Raw genomic sequence first — 13,093 nt, 5'->3', positions numbered from 1 at the left:
CTCTGAATGTGTTTTAATGTTTCATGTGCAATTGTTTGTTATTACCTTTGCTAAAAGTGACCTGCTTAGGTGATTCTTTGTTTTATTCCCCTTTGCTAAAAGTGACCTGCTTAGAGGAATGTTTGTTGTTACCTTTGCTAAAAGTGACCTGCTTAGGTAATTGTTTATGTTTTATTCCCCTTTGCTAAAAGTGACCTGCTTAGAGGAATGTTTGATATTACCTTTGCTAAAAGTGACCTGCTTAGGTAATTGTTTATGTTTTATCCCCTTTGCTAAAAGTGACCTGCTTAGAGGATTGTTTGATATTACCTTTGCTAAAAGTGACCTGCTTAGGTAATTGTTTATGCTTTTATTTCCCTTTGCTAAAAGTGACCTGCTTAGAGGAATGTTGATGTTTTATTGCCTTTGCTAAATGTGACTTGCTTAGGTGATTATTTTAGGTTTCCTTCCCTTTGCTAAATGTGACTTGCTTAGGTGATGGTTTTCCTTCCATAGGTCCTGATGATAAGGTCCTAGTTCCCTGCGTGATTTCCCTACAGTGTTTAGGGTGGCGTAGGAGGTATTTACCCTTTACCAGTAGTTACTGGTTGTATGCTACATTTACTATTTCCGTGTTACAGTCATTATATGTTTATGTGTTAAGTGTTATACCTACAAGTGCTATTTCTAAAAAGTGCATACCCCTGACAGTGGTCCAGGTGGCCCTGTCCTGTACATAATCCCTTGTAAATCTTGCCCGTGCCTGTTGGCACATTGTAAAGTGTGTGTGTTATCTAATGTGTTTTTATTATTATAATACAAAGGCTATTTTTGATATAACCTTGTGTGGAGTTTCCTTTGTGGTGGGCCTAGGGTGTTGTCGCTGGGGTGCGCGCGCAAACGCTTTACACATCGCCTCTGAGATTAGCCTTGCTGCTCGCGCCATGTTACCTAGAGGGTGAGCGGGGGTTATCTTGGTGTGTGACTCCCTTGCCCTGCCTTAGAAATGGCGATCCCTGACTGACTTTGGCGTGAGCGTTGGCCGGCCGGGGGTCCCGTTTCTAACATTGGTGGCAAGCGGTGCGGATTGGACTTGCGTTTGCGCTGTACCACAGTGGCGACAGGCCACACTTCAAAACCTTGCAATTTTAGATAACCACATTTTGGGGATTATTGTTTTTTAGGGAAGATCAGTATTGCTTCTCCTGAAAGGTGTCATTTTGTAATTTCTGTCCAGTACATTTGTTCCCCGCCCTGCTTCCAGAGTTTGGTACCTGTGTCACTTGTGGTCAGGTTGAGAAAATCAGGGGTGGTAGAAACTGCCTTACTGGTCCGAGGGGAGGGTGTGTGTGAATGAGTGGTGTGTTACACTGGACAGTGGAGTGCAAGTTCTCTGAGATAGGAATCTTGCTGATTTTTGTCATTGTATACTCCTGTGTAAGCTCAGACCCCCAGGTTCCCTGTGTCAAACTCTTCTTGAGAACGTCCGCCAAAATGGAGCCTGTTTTTGATCTCTGTTGTCTTTTTAGGTACAGTAGGTCAGAGCTGGTCAGATTCTGTGAAGAGGGAGGCATGGAGGTGAGTGAGTTGGATACTCAGTCCCAGCTTAGGGACAGCCTGATCCAATGGCAAAAGGGTCAGTGGGATCTTGAGCACAGTGAGAGAGATAGGGCCCGGGCCGCACGTCATGAGGATGGTGAGTCTGTGGAGTGCCCTGAAGAATGTGAGTTGTATGATGATGACAGTGGATGGATATCAGCAGATAGTGAGGACCCCATAGATAGGGAGTCCCTTGCTGGGTCCAGTGTCAGTACCAGTGCCCCATCCCTTGTCCTGTCCCCAGAGGAGTGGTTGGATAGGAGGGAAGAGCGGGAGCATCAGCTAGCGATGGAACAGCTCAGGTTGGAGCATGCCAAGCTAGAGGCTGAGAGGGCCTTGTTCAGGGAGAAGGTAACCCTAGAGGGTAGGTTATCCCCTGAGTGCAATTTTGATTTTCTGGATTCCCCAGAGAGGGTTGAATCCAGTGGTGGCAGCTATTTAAGTGTTAGTGTAGACAGTCCCACTCCCAGTTTCCCGAGTCTGGTACCTGTTCCCCCAGAGGAGGAGTGTCGGTTGAAGTTCAGGAACCTTAGGAAACTGCCTCACCAGGATTGGGAGGATTATGCCGATGATTGTCATGATGCAGTGATTGATTGGTTAAAGGTTCACGGGGAATCTGAGTTAGATGGACTGCTCAACGTAGTTATCAGGGAGCAACTGCTCAGTGTTGTGTGTCCAGAGTTGCGCCAGCACCTGCTGGAGTTGAAATGTTTTTGTCCTTGGGACCTTGCAGAGGAAGCAGATCGCTGGGACAGTGCGAGAGGTTCTTTAGCATCACTAGTGAGTGATTCCAACAATAGTGGGTCAGGTTTCCTCCAACCCAGCGTGGTGGAGGAGGGTGAGAGTAGCCCAGCTAGGTCCCAGGTTAATGAGGAGGGTGTAGGGGCTGACTGCCTGTCTCAGTGGAGCGGGAGTGAGTGTGTGACCGAGAGTCCCCAGATGCCCGAAGCCCTGTCACAGAGCCTGGATGGTTTCTTTAGGGAACACCAGGATGGGAACCTAAGCTTGCCTGTTAGTTCACTTGAGGGAGATCTCCTAGTGTGTAGAGGACCTGGAGCATCTGTAAGCGGAGCTTCTATGGTTCTAGAGTCTGGCAGTACCGCTCCAGTAGGGAGGGTACAGGAGTCCAGCGAAAGGAGTGATTGGGGGATAGTATGTGAGTCCCCAGAAGTCCTGGAGTGCCAGGCATTGGTTCCACCAAAGGTTCTAGACCGGAGGTTGGAAGGCCAGGTTCAGGATCCGCCTGACCTGAAGGGTGGGACTACTGTAATCAGTGTCCTGACCAGTTCTTTTTCCAGAGGTACCGCCCCGGTTGGGAGGGAGCAGGACTCTGGAAGGGGGTGTAGAGGGTGGGAGAGCCCACCTCTGACCCCGGTGCAACCTGAGGGGTTAAACCCTAGGTTCGGAGGACGGTGTTTAGAGGGTACCCCTCGCAGGAGGAGGAGGAACCCTAGAAGAAGAGGTAGGGAGAGGAGAGCCTTCCCTGAGACTCCTGGTCCGCCTGAGGTTGTAGACCCTAGGCTGGAGAACAAGTGGCAGTCTAGCCCTGTCTTGCAGACAGGAAGGGTGGAAAATGGCTATTATTGGCCGAGGGCAGCTGGAGAGTATCAGTGGGGTACCCCAGTTAGTCCCTACAGTAGTTTTAGAAGGAACCTTTGGGGTTCACCGTGGCGTAAAACAGGAGGGTGTCCCTGCAGTTGTGGGCCCGCGTCCGTGTTTTATCGCCCCAAGCAGGGAAGCCCATCACGGTGGTGATTGGTCTGCCCTGCGTTTTGGCTGGAAGGGGGTTGTGTTGGACTTGAGCCTTAGGGCAGGTTCACCCCTAATCTTTTTGCTTTTATTTGTGACCCTGTGGTAGTGATTTTTGGGTCTTGGCGCACTTTTTCCCTGTGTCCCAGAGTAAAGTGCGTGCGTGTAGTATGGCTGGCCTGCCCTCCCATAGGAATGCATGGGGAATGTGTGTGTCCATGTTAGTTCCTGATGCGTGGGGAGTGCAGGCTCGAGTTTAGTATGTGTGAACTCGTGAGAATGAATGCTGCGCGATGGTATGTGCGGCTTGTATGTGTCTAGAAGGGAAGTGCTACTTCTGGACATTGATGTATGTGTGTAGTGAGGATACTGGAGCTTGATTGGCTGGAGCTGGCTGGCATGCCAGGCTCCAGGAAGTCTGGATGGGTCTGCCCGGTGGTGAGTGTGAGATCAGCATGAGTGATGTGTGGGAGGAGTGCACCTGGGTCCTTGATGGGCTGGGGTTTTCCCCACACAATGCTGGCTCCGCCCCCCTGTGGTTTGTCTAACGACCCAAGCCTCCCCAGTGAATGAAAGGGGTGGTTGGGCCATCAAGGGTACTCCCAAGCCAGCTGCAACTGGTTTCCCCCCACCCTGCACCCTGAAACAAAGGATTTCACAGTATAAGAAGGGGCTGTGTCCCCTTACAATTTGTTCTACTTTTGGATCTTTGCCAGAGGGGGCTGTTGCTGCTGCTGGGGCCAGGAGGACCGCCACTTGGACTGTCTCCCTGCCTGGAGACCCAGTGTGCTGGCTCTGGCCCTGCCTTGCCCCCCTGCCTGCCTCCAGTCCCTGCTGGAGCTTTGCTTTCATGCCCCTAGCGCTTGGGAGCGCTTACATTGCCTGCTAGCGCTGTGAAGCGCTTTATTTGACTTTCACGGCTGCCCACGCCGCATTTTTGCCGTGTGCTTTGCCCCCCTAAGCGCTGGGTGCACCTTATTTTGATGATAGCGCTTTGGAGCGCTTTGCCAGGCATAGCGAGTGCCTACCTCGTTTTATATTTTAATTTGAGGCCGGTGCCCACCCGGCATTGCCCCGTTTCTATTTAATTTGAGCAGCTGCCCACGCCGCATTTGCCCGTGGAATCACCGCCGCAGCCCGGAGGAAGCAGCACCCGCCTCCAGCCCGGGCCGCGCTGGGATTGGCCCAGCCGGCCGAGCCTCCCGCCGCGTCCTCAGGGGAGGAGGAGATCGCCGGAAGGCAGGAAGCAGCCTGCGTGCATCGGCCGAGGCTCCCCAAGCGAAGGAGAGCCCCGGACCTCCGCCGGAGCCCCGAGGAGAGAGAGCGCCCGCCCATTGTCCCTGAAGCAGCCGGTGAGTGTGGGTGGGCCTCGTTGGTGCTCGTGGGCAGACCCCATTGTTTCCTTGAGCCCCGAGAGGCTCCAGGCGTCCCGGGGGTGATAGAGCGGCCCCGGTTGGCAGCGGGCCGCTCCGACGTCCATGCTGAGTCCACGAAGGACTCCCAGCGCCCTACATTTGTGATTAGGAGCCCCGAGGCTCCTGGGGGCCATTTCCTGTGCTTTAGAGCCCCGAGAGGCTCAGTGTCCCATTTTGGTTTTGCGAGCTCAGAGAAGCTCGAGGGGGGCATTTGTTCTTTGAGCCGGAGAGGCTCCAGGCCCCTATCGTTTCCGTGACGAGCCCGAGAGGCTCAGGGGGTGCCAGTTGTGTGAGCCCTGAGAGAGGCTCATCGCCCCCATTTGTTCTAGAGCCCCAGAGAGGCTCCTGGGTGCCAATCATTGTTCTTGAGCCACGAGGCTCCAACGTTGGCCAGCAGTATTTACAACTGTCCAGCACTTAGTGGACAGTTGCTACGTTTAGGCTTTGTGTCTGTGCTGCCTGCGCAGCCTCCCCTGCCATTGAGACTCAGGGCATTTAAGCCCCTTGCGAGGCCAGTTGGCCTGAGGGACAATTCTAGTGTTGTGCTACAAGCACCCTGCGCAATTTATGAGTTACTGCTTATATGATTTCTGTGCAAATGTTCTACCTGCACCTCTGAATGTGTTTTAATGTTTCATGTGCAATTGTTTGTTATTACCTTTGCTAAAAGTGACCTGCTTAGGTGATTCTTTGTTTTATTCCCCTTTGCTAAAAGTGACCTGCTTAGAGGATTGTTTGATATTACCTTTGCTAAAAGTGACCTGCTTAGGTAATTGTTTATGCTTTTATTTCCCTTTGCTAAAAGTGACCTGCTTAGAGGAATGTTGATGTTTTATTGCCTTTGCTAAATGTGACTTGCTTAGGTGATTATTTTAGGTTTCCTTCCCTTTGCTAAATGTGACTTGCTTAGGTGATGGTTTTCCTTCCATAGATGCTGATGATAAGGTCCTAGTTCCCTGCGTGATTTCCCTACAGTATTTAGGGTGGCGTAGGAGGTATTTACCCTTTACCAGTAGTTACTGGTTGTATGCTACATTTACTATTTCTGTGTTACAGTCATTATATGTTTATGTGCTAAGTGTTATACCTACAAGTGCTATTTCTAAAAAGTGCATACCCCTGACAGTGGTCCAGGTGGCCCTGTCCTGTACATAATCCCTTGTAAATCTTGCCCGTGCCTGTTGGCACATTGTAAAGTGTGTGTGTTATCTAATGTGTTTTTATTATTATAATACAAAGGCTATTTTTGATATAACCTTGTGTGGAGTTTCCTTTGTGGTGGGCCTAGGGTGTTGTCGCTGGGGTGCGCGCGCAAACGCTTTACACATCGCCTCTGAGATTAGCCTTGCTGCTCGCGTCACGTTACCTAGAGGGTGAGCAGGGGTTATCTTGGTGTGTAACTCCCTTGCCCTGACCTTAGAAATGGTGATCCCTGACTGACCTTGGGGTGAGCCTTGGCCGCCCGGGGGTCCCGTTTCTAACAACATCCATGTTGGCAAGCCACATTAGGACTGGAGGGGAGACGTGCTTAATAGCTTATCATGTGTGCCCTCCTCTGTTGCTAATAAGATCATCACTTGTTCTAACAAGATCCTTGGCTTGCCTTAACCAGCAAAGTTGTTTTTGATTTCTAATTTTTCCATAAAATATCACTGTAGTTTTCCCTAGATCCAATTGTCTGGGGTCGAGAAAATTGTGTATAACTTGCATGATTCCAGAGCCCTGAAGGTCTACATCAAAGGCATTACAGACGTCGGAGAGATGTGTGCTTTCTGCAGGCAATGTTTGTGATAACATCTGAGAAATCAACAGTAAAAACTGTTTTACATAATCATAAGACCGCCCACAGACAGCCCATACACTGAGCTGTCAGAACAGCCTTCAGGCCTTGGAAGGAATAAATGCAGGACGACTACATTACTTGAGTTAATAACACATGCGAGTAACATTTTCTTGGGTTATAGTTTGCAAAAACTGAGGGTGAGATTTTGAGCAAATGATCCTTTAAATGTTGGTATGTGAGATATATATCTTGCAATCTTTTGTCTCCTTTGGTCCTGTAAACTTGTTGCACCTATTTAGATTCAAACACTTAGAAATCAATGTCCTCTAGCTACTTAAATCAATTTTTTTTTTAGAGCTATCAGAATATAAACATAACAAATATGTAGCATGCATAGAAGTCAGAAATATTCGTTGGTAAAATTCATAATGTCATGTTACACTTGTTGGAACAAAAACTAGATTTCTTTTCAGTCTTATTTATCACTTCAATTGCTTAATTGAACTACGTCGATTTGGAAAATAAGTTCGAGTGCTACAGAGCCTCCTTTGAGACCCTGACAAGTGACTGCTCAAATCTAAATTTGGAAAAACTAAATCCACCCTCATGAAGCTCCAAGTGTCATAGAGCCGCGAGTGCTTACTATGTGCGAGTCCACTGACAGTATTGTAACATTGTCTTACTAGCCGTCCTGCCAAGTATCACACATCGGGCGTTAGACTAACGCATTTCAGTGTGGTGCTCCGCATCACCGCTTTGAAATGCATTGTCACTCATAATGCATAGTGCCTCAGCTGTAAGACTGCCATGCTGTTTTATTAAGTGATCTGCTGCCAAATGAAACAGTGGAGTCACTGGGCAGCTAGCAGCGCTCCGTGGCATGTGTGTGCTGCTGTGACAGGTTTGGGGGCTCGCTCTGCTGCTTAATGCCACTCCTTTGAGATGATTTCACACTCACTTAACATCATGCACAAACAGCACTAGAACACTGCTTCCTCATTCACAGGTGTCACAAATTAAATCTTGCTGCTATGGACTAAAGTTTCTCCCAAAAACTATGCACTTGACAGTTGCTTTTGTACCACACCATGATGCTTTTATGTTGGCTGTTGTTCGCAAGTCTTGCATTATTCCAACACTCTGATTTTTAGTATTTATGCTTTTTAGCTATCACTAAATATGGTGTTACTTGCTAAGGTCTGTGAACATGCCTCTTTTCAAGTAATGCTGGACCTACAGCCACTTTGGCAACTGCTGAATACGACTATATCTGCTGCTAATCCTCATAAAGAGGAAACGTTTTATTTTAATCTATCTTAATGCTTTTATGCGTTTGTGCAACTTATATATTGCTGAATTTGCATATATATTGCAGTGACATTTTTAATCATGCAAAAAAGTTATTAACTGACATTTCTGCAAATACTCTTAACCTGCAACATGGAGTTCCTTAACTAACTCCATTTTATGGTACAACATATAAAACATCATGTGCCTGAATAAAAGTTCTCTAATATAACTCAAGGTACAATTGCCGTGGTAACACCGCCAATAGCATTAGTGTTGTTATACAAGAGAAGGGAAACCCAAGGTAGCAATAGGTCTGGGACCTTGGGATTATGCAATATTACAAGAGACAGTGGTCCCAAACTTCAGATCAAATAGCAAAGCAACAATGAATATAGACCAAAATTGAAATCTATTTTAAATGTCCAGCCGGACTAATTTAATAATTGTTATATTCAAATGTAATAAAGGTATTCAACAATTTCCAAGTAGGACACAACCTGTGTCCAACTACTAGATGAATACAAACACAAAAACATACAAATGCAAGGCAAAAGCAAACGGTCTGTAAGTAAGTTCACAATAAAAACAGACAATTAGGTACACTTTAGGTGATTTCGTGATAAACAAATTTGCAAATCATCAAGTGCAAGTTGTCGACAACGTTTCGATCCCCTTCTAATATGGGATCATCATCAGGACATATAAATTAATGCCTTTACTCGATGAAAAACGGCCAAATCTCTAAATACATGGCAACAAGGGCCAATATATACAATAATCACCAAAGCGGTCGAAGCGGTATTAAAAGATTAACGAGGTAGTATCGGGAATGGTCGAGAAATGCTAGCCGTAGTTGCATGTGGCTCTTAGATAAAGTCCAAAGAATCTGCAAAGCAGCTCCAAAATGGGGAGTCTGGCGACAACTTGCACTTGATGATTTGCAAATTTGTTTATCACGAAATCACCTAAAGTGTACCTAATTGTCTGTTTTTATTGTGAACTTACTTACAGACCGTTTGCTTTTGCCTTGCATTTGTATGTTTTTGTGTTTGTATTCATCTAGTAGTTGGACACAGGTTGTGTCCTACTTGGAAATTGTTGAATACCTTTATTACATTTAAATATAACAATTATTAAATTAGTCCGGCTGGACATTTAATATAGATTTCAATTTTGGTCTATATTCATTGTTGCTTTGCTATTTGATCTGAAGTTTGGGACCACTGTCTCTGCCAATAGCATTAGAGCAGTAGTTCTATTTTAAACACAGTGTAACACCACCTGCGTGGGCCAGCATCACTGTCTTTGGCTTCAGCTGCCAGTGCCAGCTTTCCTAGCTTCAGCATGGTTTCACCCGTGGGATACCAAACGCAATCAACCTTTCTGACAGTTTTAATATTGTTATTGCTTGTAAGTGAGCCTTAAGTGAGCCTTGAAGCTGAGAAATCTACTAATTTAATAATTTGGTCAGTACCATCCGCTATATGTATTTAACTTCTATGGATAGACACTGAACGTTGAAATATGCAAGTGCAAACAAAAATAAAACCATTTTTATCACTTCTAAGTGATAGTCTGTTAACTGGGGATTAAATTTTTGTGTCATTAGAATTGCTGCAAGGTCTATTCAATAGGATATTTTCATTCAATTCATGAGATTAACCTCAGTAAACCTGGTTTTTAGGTCAATCCTAGCGCAGCGCGCATGCACTGGTCTATGGGGAGGCCTCTTGGAATCACTCCAGACTTCCCCAAATCTTTTCCGTGTGTTTTTTCAACTTCCACACATTCAATTGGCCTTAGCCTGTGGCTTTCAAAAATGAAAGCACACAATTGACCAAAGGCGGGTGCATGTCACACCTTTTCTCTAACTGTTCACTAACAGAGACTCCAGTTGTCGGGAGCAAGCAGCGGCGCGCAGGCTGCCAGCTGCATTCCTCCCTTGTCGTGAATCATTTTACAAACTAAACATAGCACAGTAACTTTCACTTTCGCAGCCGCTAGTGCCTGTCTTCCACACTTGTCTGTGGTTCTTTTTCATGTTCAATCCTTTATTTGTTTCTCGCACTTTTTAATTTGTCACGCTATCTCCCATTGGTTTTGTTGATTGCAAGCACGTCATTTATTAAAAGTCATCGTCTACAAAAGGCAGCGCACGCCTGCAAGGCAGGCATAGTTATGTCATCTTAGCAGATCGCCACTCTTCCTGAGCATTACTGGTGTGTATTCCATGGACACTATGCTTCCAATTCCGGAGCATTACCATGAACACTATGCTTCTAATTCTGAAGCATTACTAGTGTATACCATGGACACGACGCTTCCACTTCCAGAGCATTACTGGTGTGTATTCCATGGCACACTACGCTTCCATTTCTGGACCATAACCGGTGTGTATACCATGGCACACTATGCTTCTACTTTTGGAGCATTACCAGTGTGTTTACCATGGCACACTAGGCTTCCACTTCCGGAGCATTACCTGTGTGTATACCATGGCACACTAGGCTTTTACTGCCGGAGCATTACCCATGTGTATACCATTAACACGACATTTCCACTTCCGGAGCACTACCAGTGTGTATACCATGGCACACTACGCTTCCACTTCCGGAGCATTATCAGTGTGTATACCATAGACACTACACTACCACTTCCGGAGCATTACCAGTGTGCATACCATGGCAAACTAGGCTTTTACTTCTGGAGCATTACCCGTGTGTATACCATGGCACACTACCCTTCCACTTCCGGAACATTACCCATGTGTATACCATGGCACACTAGGCTTCTACTTTTGGAGCATTACCGGTGTGTGAGCATGTTTAACAAGACACATTACATTTCCATTTTTGGAGCATTACAGCTGTGTTTATCATTGCACATTACGTTTCCACTTCCGGAGCATTGCCGGTGTGTTTACCTTGGCACACTATGCTTCTGAAGCATTACCGGTGTGCATACCATAGCACACTACACTTCCACTTTCGATTACTGGAAATGCTCCACTCCCAAACCATTACCGGTGTGTTTACCATGGCACACTACGCTTCCAATTTTGGAGCGTTACTGGTGTGTATACCATGGCATACTATGTTTGCAAATAAACATTTAGGAAACAGTTAAAAAAGTGGACATATACTATATAGTAACAATATGTGACCAGAAAAGTGATTATTATTCCAAAAGATAATCTTTCTACTGTAGGTATTCTGATATATATATATATATATTTTTTATATTATTTATAGTTTATATAACATCATGGTTCATAGACAATAAAGTGCATACAGAATACAATGTGAGGACTACAACCAAATATATGACATGTTGTAAAATTGATACAAATGTTTTACCAACAACATGATTATGGATAAAGTGTACAGGATCAAGATAAAATGGACCCATTCATATTTTTAACAAAATATCCAAAAGAACAAATGGCTAACAATTTTTGTGGCATACTACGCTTCCACTTCTAGAGCATTACCGATATGTATACCATGGACACTATGCTTCCAATTCCAGAGCATTACCGGTGTATTCCATGGTACACTAGGCTTTTACTTCCGAAGTATTACCGGTGTGTATACCATGGACACTATGATTCCACTACCGGAGCATTACCGGTGTGTATACCATGGGACACTATGCATTTACTTCCGTGGCACACTACGCTTCCACTTTGGGAGCATTACCAGTGTATACCATAGCACACTAGGCTTTATCCTCTGGAGTAATAATCGTGTGTTTATCATGGCACACTATGCTTCCAAAGCATTATCGGTGTGCATACCATAGCACACTATGTTCCCACTTTCGATTACTGAAAATGCTCCACTTCCGGAGCAATACCGATGTGTTTACCATGGCACATTACGCTTCCAGTTTCGGAGCATTACCGGTGTATACCATGGTACACTAGGCTTTTACTTCCGAAGTATTACTTGTGTGTATACTATGGCACACTATGCTTCCACTTCTGGAGCATTACTGGTGTTTATACGATGACACTACGCTTCCACTTCCGGAGCATTTCCGGTGTCTATACCATTACCGGTTTCTATACCATGGCACATTGCAGCCGGAGAGTATGAGCTTATTTTTCAGCTAGAGTGGGGTGTTGAAGTGTAGGGCTCTATGGATGTGTGTGTATACATACATATATGTTTATATATCTGCGTGTGTGTGTATGCACATTCAGATGTGAAGAGTGTAACATATATTAACTGATTAAAGGAGATTATATGATTTGTGATTTTTGTTATAGATGGGAGACAAACAACATTCATACTGATGTTATATTTTATCCCTAGGCTTGAAAGTGTGGTCGGATCCATTTAACAGGAAATGAAAATCTTGACAAGTCATCTCCCAGAGGAAGTTGGAATTTGGTGACAGGACTGTTCCTTTATATGATGAAGATAAAGCTGCACTGCAGAATATGCATTTTAAAAAATGGTTGAAATTTTCAGGAGAAATCAGACACCCAAGCTCAATAAATATGTGTGGTTGTTTATGGACTCTTCTCCAGTGTATATAATCCGTTCATTTACGTCACCTTGTTGGTAATGTGCATACATGGAGGTGTTGGGAATTCCGTATAAACAAGTCAGTCCGCATTTATCTTTTTCTTTTTGAACCAAATGACTGCCTGTTAGCTGATACAGCCTCTCTTTTTGTAAAACCTGTTTAATGCAAACAGTAAAATGTATGGGAGGTGGCGTGAGGTTGGTGGGAGCCTAAAAAATCGCTCAAGGTATAGCTGTATCGGAGCAACTCTAGCATCGATAAAAATTGTGCGTACAGACACTGATGGGAAAAAAGTTTTAGACTTGTCGACATGAAAGACATGTAGCAGTCACGCGACGGTGTCACAATAAATAAAACAATAAAAAACTTTCTATTGCAGTGTTAGAAATGAGTTAGTGTTGTTGAAATACTGCTGACTTGTGAAGCACAGAGTTTTATTGTAGTTCTGATTTTAAACTCAGCGAAGTTCTAAATCTGTATATTCTAAATTGCTGATTATCTTCCCCTAGTGCTGATTTATACTCTCTGTGCTTTCGAAAGGTTTGGTGACATTAACTGGGCGTAGTGTTTTGTGTGAAGGTTCAGTGACTGCATCTGGAATGATCGGAACAATGAACTCCATCAACGTCAAACAAAAACGCATAGTGCCAACGACATCAAGGGTCGGCAAAATGTTTGAACGTTTCCATATATTCTGCCGAACTTATCAGGTTTCAAGGGAAAAAGGTCTTCTACTCCATGTGAG

General features: G+C 45.1%; 1 protein-coding gene across 1 annotated transcript in view; it reads left to right on the top strand.

The window, feature by feature from the left end:
• The window catches only part of SMIM20 (small integral membrane protein 20), a 74,480-nt gene extending 62,137 nt beyond the window's left edge, over window positions 1–12,343 (top strand). The window contains exon 3 of the mRNA XM_078678370.1: window positions 12,132–12,343. Within this exon, the coding sequence (XP_078534496.1) occupies window positions 12,132–12,169 (38 nt within the window). The 3' untranslated portion in view covers window positions 12,170–12,343. The remainder of the gene's footprint in view (window positions 1–12,131) is intronic.
• Window positions 12,344–13,093: the final 750 nt, after the last annotated feature.

The sequence above is a fragment of the Lissotriton helveticus genome, chromosome 2_2 (genome assembly GCF_964261635.1).
Source record: "Lissotriton helveticus chromosome 2_2, aLisHel1.1, whole genome shotgun sequence".
Lineage (NCBI taxonomy): Eukaryota > Metazoa > Chordata > Amphibia > Caudata > Salamandridae > Lissotriton > Lissotriton helveticus.
The sequence above is the reverse complement of the archived record's forward strand: the minus strand, read 5'-3'. Positions and strand labels throughout refer to the sequence as shown.